Below are 15,250 nucleotides of genomic sequence, written 5' to 3'. Positions count from 1 at the left end.
GCATCAGGAAACAAATGATGCAAGAGCTTATTCTGAGTTTAAACTTTTATACTTTTTTTATTACTTTTAACCAACTGGAGTCAAGGTGAATTTTAGTGAATGTATCCAGTATTTGGACATGCAGTCATGCCCAAATACTTTTTGTCTTCATTTTGAACTGTATATCTATTTTATATTATAAAATCTAAAAAACCTTTTCCCCCCACATTTTTGTGAAATGTTTTGCTTGATAAGTGTGCTTGTTTCTCTCTTTAAAGAAAAAGTATCAAAATACTTTTTGAGGGCATTGTACTTGCTTGTTTAAAAAAAAAAATAGGGTTACATTGATATAGATTCCACTGTAAACAGCGGTTCTACCTGGTAGGACTTATTGCAGGTCTTGCAGCTGTAGGGTTTGTTGCCGTCATGAATGCTTGTGTGTTTCTCCAGATTTGCTTCACTGTTGAAGATCTTGCTACACTTACAACACTGGTGTAGCTCTTTTGGATGGACTTCCTGAATGTGCTGTCGTAGTTCGTCCAGTGAAGAGAAGCTCACCCGGCACTTCTGACAATCGTGAGGTTCTGTAATATCTGACAGTGACAGATAACAAGTCTGATCGCTAGTTTGTGTATATGAGAGGGAAATAGGACATGTGACTCACTTTGTCATGTTTGAAAGTGTGTGTAAGATGCTTACTATGAAAGTTCTGAAGATGGACACACAATCCGTTGGCTTGTTTGAAACCTTTCCCACACTCTCTGCAGACGTACGGTTTGTCTCCCGTGTGTGTGCGGACGTGACGTGTCAGTTCAATAGACTGTGCGAATGAGGCGGAACAGTACTGACAACAGTACATTTTACCTGCAGTTGCAAGATTTAGTAGCGTTAGTGTACTCTTTAAAAAATATCATTTGAAAGTGATCTGATAATATGATTAAAGCTGATGTGTTTAAATGTGTTGATGTTAAAATCAATTCTTGTAAAATCTACATCCTTAATGAAAGGTCCAATGAACATGTAATTTGTTAGTCAATCAATCTGCATACTCCATCTTTGTCTAACATTTAAATGACCTTGTTTGAAGGTTTCACTGCAGCACTATGCCATTTTTCTCTCTGAAACCCTCCTCCTCCCCAGCATCACTTTTCAAGATCTGCTTCAAGGGGATTGTATGTTATGTCTAACTGTGCAGCAGCAGCATGTCCTACATGCTCAACCAACATGTCTGTGTATATTCTATCAGTAGCAAGTCTTCATACTTGCTCTGAAGCAGTGTAAACAGATCTAGTTCACCATGACTGAACTTGCCAACTTGTCATATCCATTGTAACACCTTAAATTTATAATAGATTTGTCATGACTGAACTGTAAGTATTAGGGCTTGGTATTGATACATAATTACCTATTTGATTCCGATTCGCAAGCTCTGGATTTGATTCTATTCGAATTTCAATTTGAATTTGATTTCTTTGGGTGTATTTCAGTTATAACTTACTATAAAGAATATAAAGGGTATTAACAGAGACATTATTAAATGACAAATGGATTGCGTGGATGTCGTCTTTGGATACACGTTATATGGAACACGTCAAACTAAACTTTTACTGCAACACACATTAAAAGGATCTCTTCTTTCCCACTATATTACTCAATCACTGACAAGTGAAATCTAAACATTCACCAGCCAGTGGCTAATCGCCTATACGAGTGATTTACTTGCATCGGTCTTGGGATGTTCTTGGGATGTCTATGTTCAAATCAAATCAAATAGAAATTTGCAAGTAAGTAAACCATCTGCTGGTTGATTTTCATCTAAAAGTGTAACGCTATGGTGCTATTAAAACATTCCAGCACAATCAAACACTGAGCATTCATCCAGCCAGACAGAGCAACATTGGCTCGACCAATGGTGTGAGTTTAGGGCAGGAGTCCAGGACCAGGTGTTAATTGGGGCTGGAATGTTCCGGAACTATGTTTCGGCACCTTTGTTTCCAAAAGAAAAAAAATAGACCAGTCTGTTTTCTCCTCAGAACCTTTTCCGCTATAATTCGTCAAGAGCGGCATTATTTTAAGCGCACATGTGCTCCGCTGCCCGCTTCAAGCAGTTCAATCAGTGGGAAGGAATGCGTAGCACCACCCCCCATATCCCAAAGCCGCCCCACTCGGTAATAGAGTTCCATCACATCACAAATCCCAATTTAACCCCTGGGCAGGATTATCTGGTTGTACAACCAATGGAATATGGGGGAGTTTTCTGGAATCTGTTTGAAAACAGTGATTATTTTTGCAATTCTCTTTGGTGAAGCTAGCTGCACAGAAAGTACACATTTCAGTTTTAAACAAACAAACATTCAAATGGTCCCACCCTCAGCATGTTTCCTTTTGGTGTGGTAGGACAGAGCAGCGGCCACGGAGAAGCTCATGTCACAGTGTTTGCACTGGAAGGGTTTCTCTCCTGTGTGCAGACGCATGTGGTTCTTCAGGGATGAGGTGGCGGCAAACTTCGCCCCACACTCCTCACATGCATATGGCCTCTCCTCGAAATGTTCAGTGCGTTTATGGTACAACAGGCCTGTGCAACAGGAAAGCAATGTAAGCATGAAAAGCATCAGCACAGTGTTGATCTAAGATCGATTTGTGGCAAATGCCATTTTTCAACCTAATAAATATCTGAAGACACCAATAAATAAAAAAATTTAAAAAAGGCAATAATTGTCATTTAATCAGAATTTTTATAGACTAATTTCATGTCTTAGTCAGCTATTGTAGACTAAGACATGAAATTATTGTTTGGAGAGAGGTCTGGGATGGGATCAAGTCATGTTGCAGACTGTATTCAAACCTGCGACACCCACATTAGCACCACAGTTCAACGTGTCTGAAGCACATGCATTAACCACTGCACCATGGCTCAAACAAAATTCCTTGCATCTGAACAGTGTTTTAAAGCCCAAAGGATTTTCACTCACCTGAAGAGTGTTTAAAGGTCTTGTCACACATGTCACATGGCACTAGTTCTGTTTTCCTCTGTTTAGGCGGTGGGCCTCCGTGGGCTTCTGTGCAGTGCTGGTGAAGACTCTTTAGAGTCGGAAAAGCCATGGAGCACTCTGAGCAGCGCTGCTCTCTACCCGGCATAAGGGCACAAACCTTCTTATGCTTTATCAGACGACACTTAAAGTTGAAAGACTTTTTACACCACTCGCAGTTATAGAACACAGGAACAGCCTTTTTTCTTCCTCTCCTTTTGGAGTTTTCCTCCTCCTCATCTTCAGAGTCTGCCGTAGATCCTTCTTGCTCAAACTCAGATTTTGCAGTATGGTTTGATGCTGACTGAGATGCTCTTTTAAATATAAATGCTATTGAACAGAAAGAGTAGCTTTAAGTACATGATGAAACAACATGCAAAAAGTAGATGGGTGTTTTCAATGGCTGGTACTTGTCCCACTCATGGTTGAGCAAGAAGAATAGCAATCTGAGAAGATATTCTTCTCACCATAATTATACAGTGTAGTTATCTGAGTTACCATAGACTTTGTCAGTTCGAACCAGTCTGGTCATTCTCTGTTGACCACTCTCATCAACAAAACTGGACATTTTTTGTTTTGTCACTATTCAGAGTAAATTCTAGAGACTGTTGTGTGTGAAAATTCCAGGAGATCAGCAGTTACAGAAATACTCAAACCAGCCCATCTAGCACCAACAACACAATATTAGGCAGGTGATTTTAATGTTGTGGCTGATCGGAGTATATATATAGGGATGGATGGAGGTATATTTTTTTAATTTAGACAAATAAACTATTTGGTCCCTAATTAAGTTTTTTCAAAGGTTACTGTACTTTTTAACGAAGTTGACAAAAGTGTAATTGAAAAGCATGCCTTAGATATATGAGACAAGTAATGTTTGAAGTACAAAAAGAAAAATCAAGGTAAAAATCACTTGAGCAAAATATTTTTATTGTACACTTTGTCTATTTTTATCTTATTATCAGTATTTTTATTGTAATTTTGCCAAATTACATAAAAAGGGAAAATGTTATTTAATGATGTGTATTTAGGATACATCAAATGTTAGCTATGAAATTAGCCTTAGATTAGCAAGAAAAAGAAGTCGGCCAATTTATTTCAAAAACTTTAAACATTTTATTTCCATCAGTGTCATTTCCACCACGGAATTCTAAGGTATAGTTCACCCAAAAATTTAAATTCTCCTCATTTACTCACCCTTATAGCATCTCAGATGTGTATGAATTTTTTTCATCTGCTGAACTCAAATGAAGAGTTTTAGAAGAATTTCTCAGCTCTTTTGGTCCATAATGGGTGAATGGGTTCAAAAAAGTCAGCATAAAAGTAATAGTCCAAAAGACTTCAGTGGTTAAATCCACATCTTCAGAAACTATATGATAGGTGTGGGTGAGAAACTGATCACTTTCACATTCTCCATCTTGTGTTTTTGGTGATTCACATTCTTCATGCTTTTCACCCCCTACTGGGCAGGGAGAAGAATTTCAAGCATAAAAGGACTTAAGTTTAGTTGAGCTACAGATATCCAATATTTATCATATCACTTCTGAAAATATGGATTCAAACACTGGAGACGTATGTATTACTTTTATGATGCCTTTATCTCCTTTTTAGAGCATTACCTTTTTGGCACACATTCACTTGAATTGTATGGACCTACAGAGCTGAAATATTCTTTTAAAAATCATAATTTGTGTTCTGCAGAAATAAGAAAATCATGCACATCTGGGATGGTATGAAGGTGAGTAAATGATGAGAATTAAAATTCTGGGGTGAACTATCCCTTTAATGTGGTAAAAATGACACTTTGCATGACTATTAGAAAAAAAAAAAGACAAATCTCCCGCAATGCATGTACATACATTGTTGGAAATAGTAGACAATTTATTTTTTCATTATTGAGAGTGTACCCAGTGCTAAATAAAAAGCCAGGAATTGAAGAAGAATCTCCTGATATCAAAGACTCATGCTGTTTCAAACTTGTATGTCTTTCTTTCTTCAAATGAACACAAAAAAGAAAATTCTAAAACAGTGTGGTGTTTTAAAAGACATTAGACTCTCACTGGTTTGGAAAAGCTTTTGAGACTCTGGTTTCTCCTTGACCTCCTTCAAGAGATGCCTCAGCTCTGTATTGTGTGTCTCTGCCCACAGAAGAATACTCCAAATAGTTACAGAGTGCAATGAACTACCTTCCAACGCTGCAGATATCAGCCTTCCAACCACCTCAACACCTCCACTCTCTTCCAGCACAGCTTCAATGCACTGAATATATTGAGTCTATTAGAAGCTGATTCATTGCATTGAATGCACAATTGCAATACACCAGCTAACTCGCACAATGTATAATAGGAATTCTAAAATTAGTGTAAATATATAATGCTAATATGAGACATGGTCACCTCTCTCTCATTTGCAGGGATGTTGGGACCCGTTTTAAGGCTTTGGTCAATAAGTTGGGCATCTAGATTTAGCTCTGTGAGTCTGTTCCGATACATTCTCAACAAATCCATCCCACTGAATTGCTCCTTCGTGTTACCTGACAAAGTCATTAGAAGTGTTAGCTAAAGGAAGAAGAAAACAGAAGCTGAAAGCATAGAAGCTGAAAGCAAGGTAGGTGTTTTGCCTTGTTTCAAAAGTGAAGTTCTTCTGTTTAATTTGCTCAAAAACACATATGGGTGTTTCTTCAGCTTTCATATCCCAGGGGTTCATCTTTATTAAAACAAACAGATTTTATATTAAACTATGAGAATCCTTTATAAAAATACAAATTATTACATGTTTTATACTATAATTTAAAAAAAATGTGCAGTAAAAAAGAAAGCATTTCTATATTTGAGAAATTTTTTCAAACATTTTTATTGATTCCATATAGCAAAAAAAAAAACAGTAGAAAATATTTAGAAACATAAAAAAACATAAAAAGTAAACACAACAAGTCTCCCTCCACTGCCTCTCCCAAAGAGCCTTCCAAAAAGGCTAAATAGCTGCCCTATTTCATGACGAATAAATAAATCCGTTGCCCAGACTTCTATGAGCCAACTCCTCAAATGCCGCCACCCTGCCCATCTCTGCATACCGCTCATGAAACGAGAGTGCTCCAGCTGAATTCCATCCCCTAAGGATGACCTGTCTGCCTATCAAAACACCGGCCAGGACCCAATTCTTCATGCATTTACTATATCAATGTCTGCCCACCCCATCACCTAAAATACATAGTCTGGGGCAAAACAAATTTAGTGCACAATACGTCACACACAAAACTCTGAAACTTCAACCAAAACTCTTGGATCTTAACACACCACAAAAACACAAAGGTTGTGTCTCCATCTTCTGATTGGCATCGCCAGCAGGTGGGTGTGTCTTTAAGACCAAGCCAATACAATCTAGAGGGGGTCCAATAGAATCGATGTAAAATCTTGAATGGCATAAGGCGCACTCTTGCATCTCCTGATGCTGACTTGATGTTTTTTTAGAAACCTAGCCCACACTCCCTCCTCCAATACCAAGTTTAAATATTTCGACAATCGACAAAGAAAAAGTTCCATCCCCCAGACTCTGAATTAGCAGGGAGTAATACACTGATGCCTCATGAGCTTTTCCAAAAGCAGTAATCACCATTTCCAGAGTATCTTCTGCTTTAGGGGGGTGTATGCTACAACCAAAAATAGTACAGTGCAGGTTGCACAGCTGTAAATACCTAAAGAACTGAGATCTGGGAATCCCAAAATGTTGAACCAAATTTTCAAAGGATCTCAACACTCCACTCTCATATAAGTCACCGAGTGTATTAACCTCCCTAACAATCGACTCTGACCTACAGAATGGGGACTTTTTTATAATTTTTTGGGGGTTCAGCCATATGCTCTAGGCAACATTTAAATAAATGTTTGAATTAAACACAATTTTTTTGTCAATGCCGAGTGCAAATGTGATATAACGGGGTGTAACTTAACTACTCAGATTAGTTTGATAGAAAGACTTTGCAATGGCGAAAGAGGGGCAAGAATTTCCTGTTCAATTCAAAACCAGGGAGGGGCTCTCTCAAGTGGAAGCGACCAATGAGCCAACCTTTGAGCCTGCCTAGCCCACCTTTGTTAATCGGCCTAAGCAACTTACTGAAATGTAATATGGGATGCTTACCATTCCAAATGAAGGACTTCGCTATGCTATCAAATTGCTTGAAATAAGAGAGGGGGACATCTATCTGTAGCAGGTAATTCAATTTTGGAATATAATTCATTTTAATAACATTAACCTTCCCAATCATAGATAAATGAAGCCCATCTGCCCACATTGCTCGAAAACCTTTTTATTAAAGAGTCAAAATTCACCCTAACTAATTCACACAAATTTGCTGGTAATAAAATACCCAAATACTTAATGCCCTGTTTGGGTCACTAGAAGGCACCCGGCTGAAAAGCCATTACTGGGCAGTATGCTGTAAGAGACAATGCTTTGGATTTAGACCAATTAACTCTGTATCCTGAGAAAGGAATTAATAATTCTGTGGAGGGAAGGCATAGATCTAGTTGGGTCGGAGATGAATAATAAAATATTATCTGCGTAAAAGCAAAAGATGATGTGCCACACCTCTTGCCACCACCCTGGAAAATCATCCTCCTTTCTTATTGCGGCTGCTAATGGTTCCAGGGCAAGGCAGAATAATAATAGAAAAAGAGATCAACCCTGCCGGGTGCCCCTATTCAAAGAAAAATAATCTGAAATTAATAAATTTGTTTGTACCACCACTACCAGGTGTCTATAAAGTAACTTAATCCAACCAATAAAAGTATTCCTAAACCAAAACATTTCCAAAATCTTAAAAAGATAATCCCATTCTACCATATCAAATGTCTTTTTGGCATCAAGTGAGATGGCAGCAACCGGAGTCTGATCATTCACTACTGACCACATGATGTTGATGAAATGCCTAATGTTATAAGAAGAGCTACAGCCCCATCTGAATTATATGTATAAGAGATGTCATACTTTACTTAATAATCGGTTAGCCAAAATTTATAACAATATTTTAACGTTTATTGGACAGTAACTTTTACACTCTCTTTGATCTTTGTCCTTTTTAAGAATCAGAATGATCCAGGCTTGCGTCATGGTTGGCGGAAGCTTCCCATTCTTTAATGATTCCATATAAACTTCTAGCAAAAATGGAGCCAATTCTGTAGCATAAGATCTAAAAAAAAACTCAGTGGCAAAGCCATTTGGCCCAAGAGCCTTGTCTGTAGACAAGGCCTTAATTAATTCGCCAAGCTCCTCCAAGGTTATCTCAGAATAAAAATAATTTTTTTGCTCAGCCGTCAGTTTAGGAAGTTCTAATGGTTCCACAAATTTTCTAATATCTTCATCAGTAGACGAAGACCTGGAACTATAGAGATCAAGCTAGAATTCTTTAAAAGCATTATTAATATCAATGGCTGAGGTATTAGCAGATTTCACTGAGGGAATGGTAGAAAAAGACTCTCTCTGTTTTACATATCTAGCCAGAAGTTTCCCTGCCTGGTCTCCCTGTCTCAAAGTATGACTGTCTTGTCCTGAATAGCTAAAACTCCACCTTTTCGTGACAATATAGTATTATATCTGTATTTCAATCGGGTCAATTCTCTGAGGCTATCAGATGACATTCGGTGCTTCAGCTGTGCACTTTTAATATTCCCTTCCCACTCCAAAAGTTCTGGGGAATGAGGCATACTGTATGATCCGGCCCCTAAGAACCGCCTTAAGTGCCTCCCAAGCCACGCCCTCAGAGGATCATGAGGATCAGTTGGGCTCCATATAAACACTAATTTCAGCCTTTAACATTTGTTGGCATTCAGAATTTTGCAAAAGGGATAGATTAAAGTGGAAACAATAAGATTTCCTTTTCTCCATATGTGGCAACCTCTCTAAACTCACCAGGGCAAGATCTGTGACTACAATGTTCCCAATTGAGCAAACAACAACAGATGAAATGAGGGACTTAAATATAAAAAACAAAATCTATTCTAGAATAAATCTTATGGACAGATAAATTCGATTCGGACCATGATTCGGACGTTTGTCTACGGTTCTCCAAGTCCTCCGACTTCTCCGAGACAAGCTTCAAATCCACCTTGGTCGCTAGTGGATTAGCAGCTAATTCCCTCTCTGATGACTCCAGATAATCGATCCATTTCTCAACATCCCCCACTCTTGTAACCACCTTAGAGAAATTCGACTCCATGGCAGTGATCGATCTATGAACCTATTACATAATAATTTTTTCTTCCAAAAGTTAAGTGTACTTGCACGTCGATAAAATTGTCAGTGAAGAGCATGCTTATGATGAAATATGAGACAAATTATGTTTTAAAGAAAACAAAGAAAATTAAAGCTGCGAGCAGCTATGACGGGCCCAAGCCGGTGGCACCGCCACCCCCGTGCCTTTAGGGTTGCTGTGCACGATGGGCAATAACGTAACCTCGCTTTGACTGTCGAGAAGAAGATGTGTGCTGTAGAGCTCCAACGAACATTCGCAACGACAGCTCTCGACCTAGTTAGAAGCATTTCTTGTTTGCATGACATGTGGACTTAATAAATCCTTATCTTGAGCCAAATAAACAAGCTGACATTCAGTACAACCTGTGTCTTTTGTTTAGAACACATACAAATGTTATTTATGTACCGTTTTTGTACGGTACATAAATAAATAAAGCACCGCTTTTGAAGACTGCGCATGTGCTGAACGTGCTCTACTATGAAAGAACGAGCCGATTATTGAATCTGGAAATGGGTGGGGCCTGTAACACCTTTAGGAACCAAACGTGCAACACTCATAAATACCGGTTGTAAATCACATTCCCTCACTCGTCTTTGAGATGGCTTCACGTGTTTGGATCGTTGGCAGTTCCATCATCCGCACACTGCATACTCGCTTCTGTGAGCAGCGCCTGGACGGAAACCTCGGTCTTCAGTGTGAGATCACCTGGGACGGCAGAGGAGGCAGACTCTGGGAGCAGCTGTTTCCAGCTCTGCGCTCTCTCAGGGCCAAAGCTACAGCTCCAGATATTCTCATTATTCACCTGGGAGGGAACAGTTTGTGTCGGGTGGGCCGCAACCACCTCGATTTTCTTCGGGAAATAAAGAGTGACCTGACCGAAGTCTTACAAATGTTTCCCAGAACCAGGCTGGTGTTTTCTGGCATTTTACCCCGTCTAAATTGGAGAGGACAGACTGGCAGGACTGGCTATGGCATTGAACGAAGCCGGCGGTGGATCAACGGCGCCATGTCTGGCTTCTTGGCAGAGAGGCAGATGCGCTGCATTCACCACAGAAACATCGGCTTATTTCATCTGTGCAGAGACGGAGTCCACCTGAGACCAGAGGGAAACCAGCTTCTGCCGAGCAACCTCCGAGAAGCTCTGCAGGTGGAACTCAGAAGATGAAGCAACAAATGTCCTTTTAAGGGCAGCAACAATGGCTCTTTTAAGAGCCACATTCACTCATTCAAATAAAAAGCATTTTCCAAGTGTGTGAAATTCGTTGTTCCTCACCTTACTTGATGTCAGGTTTCAGATGACTTGTTTTTAAATAAAAATGTCGATTCCTCTTATCCATTCCTTTGTAAGCATTTCAATATAACTTTCAAACCATTTAAGAATCGTGCGCTGTTTTCTGTGCTGACCGCAATCCAAAACGTGCCATAAAGCAGCGGTTCTCAAACTTTTTTGTTTTGGTTTATTTATATAAAGACACAGAGAATATTACTTGCCTTACCGGATTAGAATTATAAAAAAAATAACTAGGGAATCACTAAAACGAGAGAATTATTCTTATTTGATGATACTCTCAAAACATTCCACAACAAATCCTTGAAATTGAATGATATTCAGAACAGAACACGAATAAAAAAACGCTCTCTTTACAATCAAAATGTTTTTACATTTGCGATGTATTTGGATGCTAAACTATTCTTTATTATAGGCTTTGTACTTTACTCACGCTCCAATACCGACGTTGAAAGTCATCCGCTTTACATGCTAAAAAATATGCTTGGAAACATCACAGTGGAGCGGTGCTTACTGTGAATGATACTGAATTGTACTACTGACTATTTAAACTAGGGCTGGGCGATATGGCAAAATATATTATCACGATATTTTTTCCATATTGATCGATATCGATATTTGTTACGATATATAATTTAATAATGCTGCCCGTTTGAAAAGTATACTGATAATGATGCCTGAAGAAACCAGAAGGTTCAATAGTTGAACTATATAGTTTATTAACATAAATAAATAACAATGCAAACATTTAACTGTGCAAACATGGATTGGTTGAGAATATATTTTGTTATAAAAGAATATTGATAAACTTTAAATCTAAATGTTAACATTTTACTTTTAGCAAACATGCTTTATCTGCCTTGACAAAACAATGCAAGTTAGCTTGCCTTGTAACTGATTATAAAATATCAAACTAAAAGCTGTGACTACAGTACTATCACATCAAATTTCATTGGCAGGGCAGCAAACATTTCAAAATGTTTGCAGAGGTACAACCAAGACAACAAATGTAAACAAGTGAACCACAAAGTCCCTGGCAGATTTATACGGAGCCCCCGAAGTGACCTGTGCAAAAAAAAAATCTAAGAGAATTTCGCGTGCGCACGAGAAACTTTCGCGTGCGCACGAGAAACTTTCGCGTGCGCACGAGATACTTTCGCGTGCGCACGAGATACTTTCGCGTGCGCACGAGAAACTATGGCGTGCGCACGAGATACTATCGCGTGCGCACGAGAAACTATCGCGTGCGCACGAGAAACTTCGCGTGCGCACGAGAAACTATCGCGTGCGCACGAGATACTTCAGCGTGCGCACGAAACTATCGCGTGCGCACGAGATACTTTCGCGTGCGCACGCGTTACAGTTTCCGGTGTGTGTATAGCTCTTTTCCGATTGCGTCATTGCCATCATTCATTTACTCAAAGATACTGAGAGCATGGATGCGCATGAATTTATAGAGATATATTTTAAACTTGGCCTTCAATACAAAGACATTACTGTCTATGACATTTGTAATACTGTCATGGCTGAGACACGCTTTGATCTGCCAAAGGACACTAATCAAGCAATAGACTTGTACTTGTACTTGCATTTAACACGAGAACTACCGGAATTATATAACTAGCCTACTAGAATGGCCATAGTGGTCATTCTGACCGTTAGACTGTACCAAATGTCATGTCATATTTACATTCGAAACTTCTATTGAGGTTTTAGAATGAAGCTTCTAATGTCTGTCGTCATATTTTATATCGTCATCACCCTAAAAATGTATTGAATAAAATAGAATAATATGGATCAAATGGAGCGCCAAGCGAACGCAGATAGTCCTACATAATACGATCTTTTTTTGTAATATATAATAGTGCTAGACTATACACAAACATAGGCCTATATATATTATATATTAGCTGCTAGACTGCCCCGGAGGAAGGTGCGTGCCTCGCTTTGTGTACAGCAAGTTTTTTCACTGGAATCAAAATCCATGAATAAATGAATCTGTTATATTAATAATAAACACCAGGACACGAAATTTTAATTCTAATGAATGTGAAAATGTATTAGTTCATCGACAACCACAGAACTTGCTATTGTAGCTGATTGATACAAATTTGATTATTTATATTCTATTATTTTCTTTGTAAAATAAAAACAAATCAATGCAATAGCTTATAAAAACATCACCAATGTGTATTTCAATGCATAGTAAAAACCTTAGACATGTATGAAACACATATAGGCCAAACCCAAAATGGCCAAAACAGTTAATAAAGAATATGAACATTAGCTAAACTGTGGGAAAACTGATTTAGAAAGCAATATTTGTTTTACTGTGAGCAAAAATATCATGCTGTAAAACTATAATGAAAATATTATGCTGTAAAATCATTATGAACGAATTCTCCTAAAAGTGGGCTCACTTGAACAAAAAAGGGGCCCCCATTTTAGGAGAATAATTTAATATAAATAATCAAATTTGTATCTGTAATCAGCTACAATAGCAAGTTCTGTGGTTGTCGATGAACTAATACATTTTCACATTCATTAGAATTAAAATTTCGTGTCCTGGTGTTTATTATTAATATAACAGATTCATTTATTCATGGATTTTGATTCCAGTGGCGGCTGCATAGGATTGTTTCCAATTTCCAATAAATCCAGAGCGTTGTAAAGTCCAAAAGTCAACATGTTTTGAAAAAGGATAGATGTAATAATTTCCAAAATTCACAACATGTTTTTATCTAACGAAATATTCCGCCTCAATCCATGTTTGTTGGCGTTTAGACTTTCAAAACCCTTTTCACTGTGGTGGAAAAAAACTTGCTGTACACAAAGCGAGGCACGCACCTTCCGGGCAGTCTAGCAGCTAATATATAATATATATAGGCCTATGTATGTGTATAGTCTAGCACTATTATATATTACAAAAAAAGATCGTATTATGTAGGACTATCTGCGTTCAGCTTGGCGCTCCATTTGATCCATATTATTCTATTTTATTCAATACATTTTTAGGGTGATGACGATATAAAATATGACGACAGACATTAGAAGCTTCATTCTAAAACCTCAATAGAAGTTTCGAATGTAAATATGACATGACATTTGGTACAGTCTAACGGTCAGAATGACCACTATGGCCATTCTAGTAGTTATATAATTCCGGTAGTTCTCGTGTTAAATGCAAGTACAAGTACAAGTCTATTGCTTGATTAGTGTCCTTTGGCAGATCAAAGCGTGTCTCAGCCATGACAGTATTACAAATGTCATAGACAGTAATGTCTTTGTATTGAAGGCCAAGTTTAAAATATATCTCTATAAATTCATGCGCATCCATGCTCTCAGTATCTTTGAGTAAATGAATGATGGCAATGACGCAATCGGAAAAGAGCTATACACACACCGGAAACTGTAACGCGTGCGCACGCGAAGTATCTCGTGCGCACGCGATAGTTTCTCGTGCGCACGCTGAAGTATCTCGTGCGCACGCGATAGTTTCTCGTGCGCACGCGAAAGTTTCTCGTGCGCACGCGATAGTTTCTCGTGCGCACGCGAAGTATCTCGTGCGCACGCGAAGTATCTCGTGCGCACGCCATAGTTTCTCGTGCGCACGCGATAGTTCTCGTGCGCGACGCGAAAGTTTCTCGTGCGCACGCGAGAGTATCTCGTGCGCACGCGATAGTATCTCGTGCGCACGCGAAAGTTTCTCGTGCGCACGCGATAGTTTCTCGTGCGCACGCGAAATTCTCTTAGATTTTTTTTTTGCACAGGTCACTTCGGGGGCTCCGTAGATTTAAGTACTTAACTGTCAGATAAATAAAATATTAATTGTGTACTGGTTTTAAATATCTCAAATGTTTTAGAGGTAGCAATCTGAGTAAAAAGTGCAAAATGTAAACATTGTAAACCAGTCACTATGCTACTACACCTTTTAGGTAGTGCTCGTCATATGTAACCCTAATTACCCTATTATAGGTTTTTTGCCAGAAAGACTAGTCTGCAAAACTTTTGGACGGAGTAACATTAACATGGGCCCGCATTTTCATAGTCTCGGTGTGGTCGCTGGGATGGTACCTTTTCAGGTGACCGAAAAGGTTTTATTTGTTGTGTTTCCCGTCTTGGTTATCACCGACCGACGGCATATTTCGCAGACCGTCTTTATTTGCGCGTCGTCGCTTTTCAGATATCCAAACCACTTCCATATAATTGACGTCTTGTTACCTTTTTTGTCAACAATTTCCTCAGCTTTGGAAGATAGTTCGAGTTCGTCGTTTCCACTCATTTTTTCTTTACACTCACTTTCTTCACTGCCGGTAGCTCAAACAGTGCTCTGCTAGCAAATGGGCGTGTACTTAGACGCACAAGCCAAAATCTGCGTTCTGACTGGCTGTTGTCCGTTTATTTCTGCCCAGCCCTAATTTAAACAGAGTAATTTTTATATGTTAGGTTTACTATTTTATTATTATATTTTATTGCGGATATAATGAACAGGCTGCGATGTCAAGATTGCAATGATGGAGTGTGTGTGTGTGTGTATTTGTAACCTTAAGTAATCATGGTTTATTTATTCATTTATTTATTCATTTGTTCTTTTATTTATTTATTATTTAACATGCATGTGTGCATTATTAAAAGTACCATTGCAGCAACGAGAACGGGTCTGAGCCAAATTATGTTAAAGATGTGTTCTGGTGACTGGCGTGT

General features: G+C 38.6%; 1 protein-coding gene across 3 annotated transcripts in view; it reads right to left on the bottom strand.

Moving 5' to 3' along the window:
• The window catches only part of LOC127632743 (zinc finger and BTB domain-containing protein 40-like), a 50,330-nt gene that overhangs the window by 10,021 nt on the left and 25,059 nt on the right, over positions 1-15,250 (bottom strand). For all 3 annotated transcript variants that reach the window (XM_052111492.1, XM_052111494.1, XM_052111493.1), the window contains exons 7-10: positions 2,952-3,338; positions 2,348-2,554; positions 679-843; positions 358-572 (exon numbers count right to left, since the gene is read on the bottom strand). In XM_052111492.1, coding sequence (XP_051967452.1) covers positions 358-572; positions 679-843; positions 2,348-2,554; positions 2,952-3,338 — 974 coding nt within the window. The remainder of the gene's footprint in view (positions 1-357; positions 573-678; positions 844-2,347; positions 2,555-2,951; positions 3,339-15,250) is intronic.

The sequence above is a fragment of the Xyrauchen texanus genome, chromosome 39 (genome assembly GCF_025860055.1).
Source record: "Xyrauchen texanus isolate HMW12.3.18 chromosome 39, RBS_HiC_50CHRs, whole genome shotgun sequence".
Lineage (NCBI taxonomy): Eukaryota > Metazoa > Chordata > Actinopteri > Cypriniformes > Catostomidae > Xyrauchen > Xyrauchen texanus.
The sequence above is the reverse complement of the archived record's forward strand: the minus strand, read 5'-3'. Positions and strand labels throughout refer to the sequence as shown.